Here is a 14,589-nt window from a genome sequence, read left to right as displayed (position 1 = left end):
AAGGAGTTACGGAGCTTAGGGACAACATGTGCTGTCTGTGGTTGTATGTATAACTGGACTAAACTAATTCAGTGGCTTGAATGTGAATGTTTTGAACATAAGCCTAAAACTAAATTGGAGTGTTCCTACCAACGATGGTAAAGTTTCCATCGCATCCCAAAAGATGACGAATCAAAAAGAATATATTTGAAGAACTTAAACTTAAAAAAGCCCCCCAAACACGCCCCGTTTGTTCACTTAGAAGTGGGAGTCTTTTGACGCCAGGCCTCATGGGTCATAGTAAACTTGTGTATAGATCAGGAGTGTTATGCTATTGGTCTTAGAGCAAAGTACACTGCAAAGGAGAAATAATTATGTCTTTCTCCTGTAATTATAGGCAGCACTGTAGGGAATTCTACATTCTCTAATTAACAGCAATGATCAAACAGGTTTGTGTCATGTGCTATGTGTGGACAGTTTATTTACACATCCCACATACCATATTATGATTATCTTTTGTGATGTGTAACCAGCAATAATGCAATTAATATGAGGTTCCAGGTTCTGTGACTGACAGGCCTAAATTAGCAGCTATATAAATAAAAACTCTTGAACAAAATGTGCGTGGGCATCAGCTCTGTTTCTGCTATGTTAGCTTTTCAGATGTCCTCACACAAGGTGCTCAGCAAAGACACTGTTGTGTGAGTCCCTCATTGGGAATGTTGCCATCTTGGGTGTCTCAGCGTGCAGATTTGACTGTGCCCATGTGTTTGCATGTCATGGTGCTCATCTCAATCATTTTACTGAGACACTAAGTTGAGACGCACTCCCTTCCCTTAGCTAACACCAGCAATTAAAGAAGAAGCTATCACCAGCAATTAAAGAAAAAGTTAAAATTCTTTGATTTTACCTGTTTTTTTTCATTGGCTCAGCTATTGTTTACCTACTACCTAACACTCTGAATATGTTCACCCCACACAGCACATTAGAGTATGTTTGATCACCACCGCTGCAGTGACTGACTCTCTGCAGCATGAGCAATATTCCAGTAGCTCAGAGCAGCTGTTGTTTTCTAAAGCCTCACTCTCTCTCTCTGTGTGTGTGCAATCATCAGGGATGAGACAGCAACTGCGATGAAGGACTGCGGCAGACGGTCAGTCCGCACCAGTCAGCCTGCCTCTCACTCCCAATGTCACGGGAGGTGGACCTGACTATCTGTCAGTGTCGCGAACAAGACAAGCGTTTTGCCGTTATGGCCGCTTGTAAAAGTTCAGTTGAGCACTTTTATAGCAGGGAATCGTTATTTAGTGCTGCTCTTAATTGTAGAGTCCCACAATAAAATGTAAATAGTGTGATGGTGGTGGCATTGAGTAACTGAATGTGAAGTGTGTGTGGATAGTCAAGCTGAGTGATTGCTGGTGTCGCCCAGCTCTATTGATTCAGTAACAAAGACCAGTTTAATCAAAATGTCTTGCTTATTCATACCTTTACAGAAGTCTACTCAGTGAAAACAGTGTTAACTTTTGAACTGAATGACTTTCTGCTGAAATAAAAGCATGTGTCTGAAATAAGCTTGAGTTCACATTAGCTGTATCATCATTACTAATCATATCATTTATAATTTATGTACTGCTGTTTTTGTTCTGACTGTGTCGATACATCCTCCTTTCTGGTAATAAAGACGAGTGTAACTGTACATTGTGACAGTGTGGTCTTGGCCATCTGTTTAGCTCAAATCTGCCATCTGCATTGCTAGCTAATAGGTACATGCCCTCCTAAGAACTCCTCAGAAATGTGCATCCCTTACTGGATCAGTAATGTAATACTGAAACCATTGAGGTGGACACAATTCGTAGCTGGGGACATTTTTGTGATGATTAAATATGTGTCCCTCTGTCCAACATGTAATTAACGTTAGCCGTGTTTAAATCAAAATTCTGGTGAGGATTTAAATCTGGTGGGGAAACCGGCCCTGCTGTCAATAGCAAGAATGTCCCTCGCTCACTCTCTGAAACTAAAACATCCTTGATACCTGTGTAGCTACTCAGTCTCCTGGATGCATTCGTCTCCATGCTCACTTTCCTGTAATGCCTGGCATCATTCTGTCACAGAAGCTGGATAATTCAAGGTTTGGCTAGTCAGAAAACTTTGCCATGTTTTTTTTTTTTTTTTTTGCTCCGACAAGCTAGAGGACCCAGCTGAAATCACCTTAGTTCCACCTCCTGCTCTTCAAAGCCATGTTAGTTCATAAATCCATACAGTTGGCTCTAGAGGATTTCTACTTTGTGAGCTTCTGTGGGTTTAGAGGCGGGTGGACGTACACAGAGGAGCTGTGTGGATACTATTACATCCCAAGTTGACTTCTCATTAAGCTTGTTTAAGTTCCTGGCATATTGGCCAGGTCTGTATATCTAAATGCTGGTGCCATCTGAGTGATGGATTGCCTTGCCACCATACAAATCTCCTATCATACATCCCCCTCTCTAATAACGCTTTAAGCCATTTTATATGAGAGCGGCTTGGGCCATCAATATTCTTTTTTTATGTCTTCGCCTCTCTGCATATTGTGCCGGTGATGCATGGACAGACATTTTGGGTTCTCGGAAAGAGAGAGAGAGCGCGAGAGAGAGAGAAAGAAACAGAGAGAGAGAGAGAGAAAGAAACAGAGAGAGAGAGAGTGTGTGTGTGCGCATGGAGCGTGTGGCTCGCTCCCGGTCAAGCAAAGGGGACGCACACCAGCCAGGATCGTGGCCTCAAGGTGCCGGCGTCTAAAAATACAAGTGGAGGTCTGAGGGGGCTTTTAGGGTAGGACATGGCGTGCCTGTGTCAGGGGCCCCGGCTGAGCCGATGCAAACTGACAGCTGTGACGGGCTAATCTGTCTCTGCGGCCGGCATGGCAACGTGGAACGTTGCCACGGCGCACGCCACACGGATATCCGTTGAGCCCTGTCCATCCTGTGTAACCAAGGGCTGTTTTGAGGTTTGGGCAAATGTCCTTGGCGTTCATTGTCGCCTGCTTCCGACGTTCGTGTTCCGCTCCCTTCACTTTTGAATGCTGTTGAGAGTGTGTAGTCAGAAAGAGAGAGCGTCAGTTCACTGTTCCATCTGTGCAAACACTGCAGCAGCGATGCCGTGTCTCCGCGGACCACCTCTCTGCACCTGTGCTGCTTATTGTTGCCGGAGCATTCCGCTCGGAGTCAGGAATGAAGTCTTTGTCTTTCGAGTTGGTTTCAAACCTGTCAAACAGCAGGCTGTGAAAAGGATCTGGAGTAAACAAAGGCTTTGCCCTCAGAGGGGAAAATGTCTAATACAAAACCTTTGCCTTTTGAAAGCCAATCAATGCGGAGAATACAGTGAGCTGACCCAGAACGTCACTTAGTAGTTCAGTAGGTAAACAGAGTAGAGTCTTTCTCTTCGTCCTCAGTGTGAAGCTGTAGGATGTTATCTGCAGCCTAAGAGAGGATAGCCACTCTCAGCCTTTTGTTCAGCATCGCATCAGTCTTCTGTCAGCCTGGATGAGATTACTCCCAATCAGTTGTCTTGCATTTTTATGGAACAACATCATATTTTCTCTGACATGTCAAGTGAGTCTCCCTAATGGGCGTCAGTTTTCCCTCTCTGTGGCCATTTCCGCGCACACACCCGCATCCTCGTCCCGGGCACCGCAATCTCCGGGATTTTTTGGTGCTGTTGCCTGTTATCTGTCGTGCCTCAGACATCAGCAGTAAATTACAGCTTCATTGCTGTCCTCTGCTCCCATGAGGCCGTTCTGCACTGCTAATCAGATGGTTATCGCAATGGGCTGATTGCGCAGACAAGGGGCCCTCTGATTCTCTCTGTCAGCTACTTTGGGAGCTGTGAGGCATAAAATCGCTTTTCCCCCCTTTTTTTGTAGATTTATCCTTTTTATCTAAGTGACAGTGTATGTCTTTTTTCATCCTCCCGAGTGCTTGAAAGATACAACTTAATTGTTGTCTTAAAAAAAGTACATGAGAGACCCCAGCATGGGAGTCTGGTAAGTCGGTTAATTAAAGGATGAAAATGATTAACAACATTGCTCTTTAGCTCATAACAAATCAAATAGGCATGGTGTATGTATAGAAAAAGAGAGAAAGTGCCATAATACTTTTCCTTTAACATTGCCACCTAGGGGCACATATACAAGGCCATCATGCTGATGTGAACGAGCTGTATAATGTCCAGCCCTGATTGAGCCGATGTTCGGTGTCTCGGCTCCCTTTAATCTTCAGTAGAACACGGCAAGCAGACAGGTCCTGTGCACCTACAATCAATGGACACCACAATTAAACCACAGCCAGATTGATTTCGCACCCACATACAAGGGACATGGAAGAGCAGTGCCTTGCAGTGAACGTTAGCGGTGCTTTGGGCAGAATGGAATTTGACTGCTCTACAAAAGAGAGTTCTGCACCAATCTCTCCGATAGCCTAGCCTCTCTTCACACAGGGCAGGATTGTTTGGGTCTGTTGCCATAGGCACATGATGATGCTTCAATATACCAGCCTCACATATTTGACAGTGAACTCCCATGACCCATTAAGTAATATGTTCTCATTTAAAGAGCTGTTAAGGACTACTTGTATGGCTATAATTGTTACGATCTAATGGCTTCTCAGAAATTATGGCCACAATAAAGTCAGCGTGTACTATTAATGGTCTCCCATAAGTATGTGGTCATTACTGAGGCCAACTCATTGGTGCGGTGGGTCAGTAAGCATGACCTAAAGGGTTTACCTGTTAGCACATGGTTTTCCTTTGGGGAAAGGATTTATGAATTCAACCAAAGCCAGGGAGAGGCATAAGCACTGGAGGGAAGAGCCAATCCTGTTTGTGCTCAAACCTTAAACGTGGAGCCTGTTGTATTTCCACCTCAGCCCCTGCATTGAAATAGGTGTTGCCTCACTTCTGCTCATTGCAGAATACCCAGAGTGCTTTTGAAAAGGGAGCGGCGCAGTCCCAATTCACAGCCTCTAAAGGTGAGAAGGAGATTATGGGCTGCCTTGTCACCTATTAAGAAGTGCACATAGGCTCTGGGGCTCTTCATGCTTCGAGCTCTGTATTACAGGGGCGGAGCAGAGCTGAATGTTCTCATTTCTCGCCAAGCCATCTTTTTCATGGCTGAGTGCTGCAGCCCCACGACGCAGCGGGGACCCTTCGACTGTACCTCCCAACAGAGCACCAACCCGCAGCTTTGTTAAGCATGTGTCCGAGAGAAATGGAAGACATTGCTTTCTTTTTGTGTGCATGTCTGTTATTTCAGTTTTATTCATTCATTCATTCATTCAATATTTTTTGTATTTATTCATCTCTAGAAATACATAGTCAGATATTCTTATTGCAGAACTCCCATTACCATTGCCATAAAGGATATAACCATCATCATTAGCGGTATACAGGGTGAGCATACATGCTTAATGAATCATGGATAATTATGCTATGAATCTTAACATTACATGGCATATTAACTACTACTATCATCATCACTTTCACAGAATAGTTTTCAGACCAGTCGGAGGAGAGCACTTGCATAACAACTGTACAGTTGTGGTTGTAAAACTTTTCAGAAAAGACAACTATTCTGGTTCTTCTTTAATGTGTCATATTGTGTCCTTATCACAGTGCACTTGCATAAATAATACATAATACCATGTTTTCTCATGCAAGTATGTGTTACCATGGAATTAAGTGAGTAATTTACTTACTAATTGACACTAAACCTTATTGTTACCCTACTTGTTACATCCTGTAAGAAGAATGACAGGAATACCTTTGAGATATATTATAGTTACCAATGCAGTACTAAGTGGTGCCCGTGAGGACTTAAGATTAAGTGGGACCACTATTCTTAATGCTCTGATTCAGTTTTTGCTAACCTCACTCATAGCCTCACTTGTTTCAAATGTCCCAACAGTGCTTGCAAGGAATAGTAGGAAGGAGGATACTGTAAAGGTGCAACATGTAGGTTTTTTTTCTGCTGACAAAATAAAAATGCTTTTGGGATTGCCATTAGCATTGCATTGGTGTTGTAGAGAGGAAAGCATTTTTCTTGTTTGACAACAGAAACAGCTATACATATTGCACCTTTAAGAGCAGGAAGATGATCTTCACATCAGTCCTCGAGTTAGTAAGTTCACTTCATACATTTTCAATGAATGTACAATGTTGTAGTCTTTTTCTGCAAAAAGTTCATTCCACTTTTTTTCCCAGATCCTCCAAGCAGGGAAACATTAACTGAGAGAATGTTACGAACTGAAGTGTAGATGATGAGCACCATTACTTTGGGGGTTTCCTGCAGTAGCTCTAGAATGCTCTCTAGAAAATCCGCCCATCTGCTCTCCTGCAGCAAGCTCAATGTACGGTGGCTTAGGTCTCATTGCATGCAGCCCTTCTCTGTCTCCTAATGAACGTCTGCTCCTTCACAACGGGAGCCTCGGCAGTGATGATGATCTCCTCTGTGCTGTCGCTGTTGACTAGTTCCTGCCCCGCCAAGGCCCTTTCCCCACCGTAGCAATGGACCTCTGTGTTCCAGGCTATATCTGGAACGCCTTTTAAAATATATATTTACCGTTGTTATTATTTCATTATATTCTGCTTGGTTAGGCCCCTGCGCTGCACTCTGCTGGGCTGTCCTAGTTCTTGGGTCAGACGTGAGGAGCAGCCAGAGCTGGGCCCCTGCTGTGGCCGGGGGCATTATCCCCACTATCATATCACTGCTGGCAGCAGCCTCACAGGCAGAGGAACTCCAGGAACCAAGTGCACTAGAGAGGGTGGGGGTGGGGGTGGGATTGGAGAGGAGAGTGTTGGGTTAAGTCAACTAAGAGACTAAGGAGCTGAGGTACTAAGAGAATAGCACCTGTTTCTTTGTTGCTTCGAGATTACGGCAACTGAGTCATGTCTGCTGAAATATGGTAATGCGAGGGAAAATGCTTGATCTGTTCTAGATGAGTCAGGAGTTTTTCTGGCCTTGGAAAAAGAGTTCCAGATTTCAGCCGAAGTAGACAAGTGCCTTTTTCATGCTCTATTTGTGCCTTAAAACATGGCAACGTACGTACAGTACGAACAGACCGCATGTGAGTGAAAAGGCATTTTGCCTGTACGGCGAGCTGTGCTCTTCTTACTCATACATATGCATTTATGGGAAGGGAAAGTGGGGGTATCATACAAAAACGTAGGAGGAGAAGTGTTGAGTGATTGATTAGGTATTCCGGCATTTGTATGAAAACAGCGCATGTCTGTTTTGCGCTGGAAAAAAAATCTACCAAGTCCAGAATCCAGATTGCAGTTAAATGCATCAAAAATAAAACAGAACCAGTATTCAGAGCTGCAATTTTGCTTGTTTGAACCATGTCAAAAGCAATTTTAACTTTTGGTCACCTTTTTATGTGTTGCCTTCACTTCATATCATGGCATCCACCTACATAAGCCTGCTATTGCATCTGTCATAGCCTATAGCTTCACAAATAGTTTCAGTAGTAGGCCTAGTGTAGAACAATTATTTCCCTACATTATCTTGCTGTTTGTCGACATCTTATTACCATATATTTCATTTTTTCATTATCGCTAAACTTTTGATTCCTTCTAATGTTGTCATTGGTTGACCTTATTTAACTACATTCTGTTGTGGGCACCGCAAATTACATTAGAGGTGACAGGCGATGATGAGCACTGTTTACTTGATAAAGTGAAAGCTTAGTAAATTCCAAGTAATATGGCAAGGCACAGCGTGCACACACACACACACACACACACACACACACATGCACATAAAAGAGATGAACTCCCAACTATATGTATGAAAATATTGTGCACTGATGTCTTCAAACATGTAGAGATAACTGCATGAGTCTGGATTTCCTTTTTACAAATCAAAATAAGGAGGATTTTTTTATTGTGTTTCAAATGAATGAGAGCGTGGAAGGGGTTTCTATGGAACCGTCGCGTAGCACATTTATAAAATGCTGTGCAGCCGTACATTCTGGCGGCAGACAACGGTGATTATTTTTCTCTGTTGCTACGAGATTACGGCAACTGAGTCATATATGTCTGCTGAAATATGGTGATGCGAGGGAAAATGCTAGATCTGTTGTAGATGAGTCAGGAGTTTTTCTGGCCTTGGAAAAAGAGTTCCAGATTTCATCTGAAGTAGACAAATGGCTTCTTGCCATTTGAGAAATAAGAGCAATATTCAAGCAATGTTTCTCTTGTAAACTTTGGCTTCACTTCATTAAATTCAATCTCCAGGCTAAAAAAGGATCGAACATATTAAAAACTCAGAGTATGCATCAACTGCAAGAAACACAAATAAAGCATAAAGACTGAGACATCTGTTTTTATTCTTACTATATATGGAAATACATTTTAAAAAAGCCCACTAGGAAGGCTTGAATGTACATCACAATGTTCCTTTATATCATCTGAACAGTCAGAGGCAACCTGACGCAGTAATTAAACACTGTCCCCACAGCGGATATTCAACAGTTATTTACCCCCGTTCCACCGCCATTAATTAACATCAACGCAGATGCACGAATCCCATGGTTTTTCTTTTAACGTTAGAGCTCACCCACTTAGTCTCTCTCTCCATCTCACTTTGCCATAATTACACAATTTCAAAACCTTTTCGACGCTTCATTAATTCAGTCTTGACAGATGACTTCAAAGAGCAGGGAGGTATAGTGCGTGTGTGTGTGTGTGTTGTCAGCGCATTGCGGAGTGACGATAGGTAAAGGCATAGCAAAGCTGTGTCTGTGTGTGGTGTCTGTAGGCTTTGAAGGACAGGACAAGGTCATGGGGAGGGAACCTGTGTGTGTGTGTGTGTGTCGGCGAGTGACTCACTGTGCAACAGCAGGCAGCAGCCTAGATTCAGCTTCAGCTATCACTCTCTCTCTCATAGCGTGAAGTGCTAACACCGGGTGCACAGGCTGCAGGTTCTGATACCCACCCCCCCCCCCCACACACACACACACACACACACACACACACACTACTGGTCTCACCTACGTGGACCCTCCCACCCCACCCTGCATCTGCGAGTGATGCAGGCGCCCGTGCCACTACATTGAGTATGCCATCAGTTCTTCCTTTTAGAGTGAGGAGTTGTGATAGTGGGAGTGGAGAGTGTAGTGGTGGGGGGAGGGGGATGGGGTTATGTTGCCTCCTTGCCACATGGGAGGAGATTTGTTTTTGTGCTGCTTGCTCTGTGTGACAGTGCCTGGAAGCACAGCCCCCTTGTCAAAGCACATGTGTCATATCTGCTCCTCTGACACGGCCCTGCAAGGCACTGCTGTGTCTCAATGAAGAGAGAAAGAAAGGAACAGAAAGAGAGGCAAGGGAAAGATGCATGCAAACAAGTCTGTTGTTTAATTCATAAAAGCCATAAATCGTGCGATGCTGTGGCTGTTGCTTTTGATCATTTTCTGGTATGTTTTTGTTGTTTGGGTAACCCATTCTGATTAGTGCTAAAAGCTGCTGTGCCTGATTCAATGAGAAGCATCACAAGGGGCATGTTCGAGATGAAACGGCTTGTGAGCAGTCGGTCAAAGGATTCGAGACACTAGCGAGGCGATGCGGCAAATTGTTTTAAAGTCAGCCGTGGCTGCAGAACAACCTTCACTGGTGCCGGCCTGTGCATTGGCGTTTCTTTCCCTGCTAAGCAGTGTCTGTGGCTTGGAGGGTTGGCACCATCATGCCTTGGCAGCGCCAGTGTTGCCCTGGAGCTCTGGACGCATCCATCTCTGAAGTCCCCGAGCACATCTCTCTCTCTCTCTCTCTCTCTCTCTCTCTCTCTCTCTCTCTCTCTCTCTCTCTCTCTCTCTCTCTCTCTCTGTTTCTGTGGCAGTTCTAATTCAGCGTGCTACACAATGGCATACCTGAAACGTCAGCACAGATGGAGGCCCAGGGTGGAGCCCCCGCGTGCTCGGTCGGAGATTGCTCACTTTTAAGACCGCGCCCCTGTAACTGCCGAATTGACTCCATTTGCATCCCACCGGGAAGCCAAATGAGAAATCTCCGCAAGCACAGTCAATTGCTCCCGTCGTCTGGAACTGCAGCAAATGGACCTGCTGATGCGCTCACAGTGCATCTGCCCTTAAGTGCCGTGAAGTGTCTGACCTCGAGCGACAGAGAGAGAAACAGTGCCAGTGCATGATGGGAAAATGTGATAAGCCCCTTCGCTTCTTTCAAGTTTGTCCTGTCACTCCTGAAAAACAAGGCACAGTAGACCTCTACCTAACGTTGCATTGTCCATCCTGAGACTGTTTGTATGTGTATGTTAACACCAGGGCTCACTAAGAGTCCAATTTGACCCATTTCTTTCTCCCCCTCTTTCTTTCTCTCCCTCTCTCTCTCTTTCTTTTCCAGGGAAGTGAGGAGGGCGACGTTGACAAGAACAAGTGTTGCACTCTGTGCAACATGTCCTTCACCTCGGCCGTAGTAGCACAGTCCCATTACCAGGGAAAGATCCACGCCAAGAGACTAAAACTGCTACTGGGGGAACAACCTGCCATCACAGCCAAAGGTAAGGGGCCACTCGTATTGGGCTTTTAACCACCACTGGGCTTTTAACTGAGCGCAGGACTATTAGGAGGGTTGTGGTGAGAGGACGATTGGCAATGCTGGGAAGAGGAGAGTGCTTTTCAGAAGATTGGTGAGCCCTCAGCTAGAGTTCTGATAAGAAGGGGCTTATGCCCTTGGAGTTACTCAGGGCTTGAAACGGCACAGTGTGTTTATTGACCAAGACTACAGAGTCCCTGTCATGTAGTAATCTCAATTGATATGCAAAGAATGCTGATGAATGAGTTAATTAGGTAACTAAGGACTCTTTAATGTGTAGTTTAGGGCCTCAGTGTGTTTGACTTTCTTCTAAACAGCTGTTTTTGCTCTCGTTTTACCCATGATTTCCATAAACTTTCTATTCATCACACAGTCCCTGTGAGTGAAGGATCTGTGTCCCCTCTGCAGGTCTTTTAACTGGGCTTGTTTCATGCTCACTTCAGTTCTCCGACCGAGCAAATCACTTCTCCCCCACATGTATGCCTCAGTTCTTCCCGTTATGCCCAACAAATGTGCTTTACCTGCTGGAGATTTACTTTTTTATTTCCCCGTTTCTATTTCAAATCCAACATCCTTGTTGTGTGGATGTGTGGCATTTTTCGCATTGTTAACGCCAGTAAGCCAACAATGAGCGAACGGCGGTTTGATGGCTCTGCCATGTCACACGGCGTCTTCCACTGCGCTGCTGACAGCAGCACCATAAAAATGGATCGCGTTGCCGCGGCCTTTGTGACAAGCTATGTCTACGGAGACTGCACGGGGGCTTACCATGCGGCGTGACTGAGGAGAACATCTGGCGGTTATTTTTCTTACCGCCCTGGAACAAATCGAAGCACCCAGCAGGAAAAAAAAAAAGGGGGTGGATGGCAGAGAGGCAAACCACCAGGTGTCTGTAGACGTAGGCCATTTCTTAGTGCCCGGCCCGCCTCGCTCACACATACTGCGGCATCCACCGCTGCCGCCGCGCGTACGCATGTGCACACACATGTGTGTGGACAGGCAAGCTGGGCCGTGCTGACGCGCGGTGCATTCTACACATGCGACGTGTAGATTTAATTACAACTCCCCGCACCTCCGGCTGGAGCGAGAGAGAAAGACGAGCAGCCCTTCTAGGAAGTAATGTGTGGCAGCTGCTCCTCTTATATCTGTTTACAAATTGGTGGCGGGGAGAATAATGAACACCAGCCAAGAGGGGAGTAGGAGACTGAGGCTGAGACTGCCGCCACCGCCGTCGCCGCACAATGGAGTCGGGAGAATTGGATCGCTCCCTAATTCAACACCTGGGACCCAGGCGAGCCGTGGCTCTCTCCTCCACGGGAGAGGAGGCCTTTGCAGGTGTTGTGCCCGCAGTTGTCACCATTATGATAAACGAGCTCCCAGCAGCCTTTTTTTCGGGGCTCTTCGTTAGTTATGCACTGAGTTAAAGCTTGAGCTAGAGATTCAAAGAGTTGCTCCGAAAACTAGCGTAACAGTTGATGAGATTGGATGTGTAGTTATAGTAGTAGTGTTTATACCAGTTCATGCTTGTTTCTGAATGTGTGTGCGTGCGTGCGTGCGTGCGTGCGTGCGTGCGTGCGTGCGTGCGTGCGTGGGTGGGTGTGTGTGTGTGTGTGTGTGTCTGTCTGTCTGTCTGTCTGTCTGTGTGTCTGTATGTGTCTATGTGTGTGTGTGTGTGTGTGTGTGTGTGTGTCTGGCTGTCTGTCTGTGTCTGTGTGTGTCTATGTGTGTGTCTGGCTGTCTGGCTCTGTGTTTATGTGTGTCTACCTCTTTACTCCAAAGATCCGTCTCTGTAAATGCAGATTGTGTAAAGTCAGCATAATGTACCGCTTTATAGGAGTATTAAGAGTAGCACACAGTGCAATGTGCTTTGTCAGCACTCTGAAGTCATTCTTTGAGGAAGCTATAAAAACTTAGCTGGGTGCTGTGTGTGTCTTACACGCTCAGCTTTCATAATAAAAGAGCTGTATTCTGGAAGTCCTAACCTGAGAGTCATTTGGCCTGATAGATTTTCTAGCATGCCAGCAGGTAAAACTTGAAGGAACTTCAAGGTAGTTGCTTCGGTAACGATCAAAAAGAAAAGCGAACCAGCTCAAACAACTTGGCTGTGCTTGAAAAGGCTGAGATTGATGTCCCAACTGGTTTCTTTTTATTGGAACTCACACAAATAAATTAGCGGAAAACAGAGAGGAAAGTTGCTCTGCTAAATGCGTATCTCAGACAAAAACACTATATATTGTGTCTCCCCACTGACTTCTAAAGTGTCTGATTTATGGGCAGTTCTGCTTACTCCGCTGCTGCCAGCATAAATCTCACACGTACAGATTTTTACTAAAAAATATCACAATACAATTGCTCCAGTCTCTTTCCATGTCCATGCTCCATATCGACAGTGACTCCCTTAAATATAAAACCCTGTAAAGGGTTCCCAGACTACACATAGCACTTCGGAACTTTTGGAAGGGCACCGGCAGTTTAAAAAAGTGTCTAAATGCTCAAATGGCAGTGGCATACCTCTCTACACACAGAATCCATTCCAAGCGCACCAGCCTTATGCCCACCTTGGCAGCCATGCATGGCAAGAGCTGCCAGACCGAACCCATCCAACTTTTACACCACCACCTCACAACTCTGCACCTGGTGGAGCAGAAGATTGGCTTACCTTCCAAACAACAAGGTGGGCCTCTCTGGCGATATCACACATGTGATTGTGATGGTGTGCTATCCTCATACAAATAGTCTTTATTATTACTGGGTAACATATCAGTGGTCCTCAAGGTTTTTCATTCAGCACTTGAAATCAAAATCATAGAATTACTAGTTGTCAAACAAATGTTATTAACAAATGTTATTACAAATGGTCGAACCAATGTTATTAAAAGCAACTACATTGACAGTGACATACATCTACCCACTTTCCACTACCTACAAATAGCCTAGCATATGTCTCACCACAGAAAAGGCCTGATAAGACCATTAAGGTGAGTTTTCCAACTAGAAAACAAACAGATAATGTGAACTCTTTCCAAACTTTCAGGGTGTTTTGCAACCCTGACTCATAGCGTTATGATCAACTCCCCTAATAAAATTAATCTACCAATATATGGGAGCTTAATTAGAAGCAATGACCCATTTTGTCATCCAGCATATGGGAAACAATTAAACTCAGAATTAGCATTAAAACAGTGTGTCCCTGAAATGCTGTAAACTTCAGCGTTGCCATAAACCACAGTTTGAAGAGCTTTTGCCTGTAGGCATCAGTTGTAAGATTTCACAGAAAATCTGTTGAAGACTGGGCTGACAGTATTCTTCAGAGGTCAAGGCACAGGCTACGGCGCATCCGTGATGCTGTGGGTCTCTGAAGTGATACAACTTGTGAGTGACAAAGCTTTTGATTTAGTGTTGGGGAAATATACGGAAGGCATGAAGCATAAAGCTCAAAGAAAAATGGAGATCCGCACGCCGGAGAGCTCCATTAAAGTTTTTTTTTTTTTATTTATTTACAGTGACGTTTCAAGCCCTTACAGTCCTTCCTCAGACAAACAAGTGTTACACAGCTGCCCTTTTAAAATTCCATTTCCCACGTGATTACAGTTAGGTTGGAGGATCCATTATACAATCACTTCACAATCTGTTCACTTCACAATTCACGTAAATACTATCAATTGAATAAATATAGAATATTGCACCATGTACATGTACATAAACAATACAGACATACACAGATACAAATATACACATCATTGCAAATGCTTACAATATTTATTTCATTTTGGGTATATAATCTAATATTCAATCCACACTTCAGACCACAGTATATTCACATAATTCATTCACAGAGCAGTATTAGACCATACATAGCCACAATACCAATAGGTCTCTGTGAAAAGGTAGTCCCTCCTTTTCCCCAACCCACCTGACCCTTGCATAACATTTCAACTGACTACTTTTCTCCTACACACACAAACACTGAAACACCCTCACACGCACATTGTCACTCCCTGTAATTGGGTAACTTGTTCCCTGATTGGGCAAGGGAAA

At 44.6% G+C, this 14,589-nt stretch overlaps 1 protein-coding gene across 1 annotated transcript in view; it reads left to right on the top strand.

Annotated features, from left to right (window-relative positions):
* Window positions 1-14,589, top strand: part of zmat4a (zinc finger, matrin-type 4a) — a 75,263-nt gene that overhangs the window by 32,010 nt on the left and 28,664 nt on the right. The window contains exon 4 of the mRNA XM_076270312.1: window positions 10,360-10,516. Within this exon, the coding sequence (XP_076126427.1) occupies window positions 10,360-10,516 (157 nt within the window). The remainder of the gene's footprint in view (window positions 1-10,359; window positions 10,517-14,589) is intronic.

Source organism: Alosa pseudoharengus, unplaced genomic scaffold (assembly GCF_046254945.1).
Source record: "Alosa pseudoharengus isolate Yale_2024_CS ecotype anadromous, Long Island Sound unplaced genomic scaffold, YU_APseudo_1.1 YU_APseudo_1.1_scf_6, whole genome shotgun sequence".
NCBI lineage: Eukaryota > Metazoa > Chordata > Actinopteri > Clupeiformes > Clupeidae > Alosa > Alosa pseudoharengus.
This window is presented reverse-complemented; position numbering and strand designations above follow the sequence as displayed.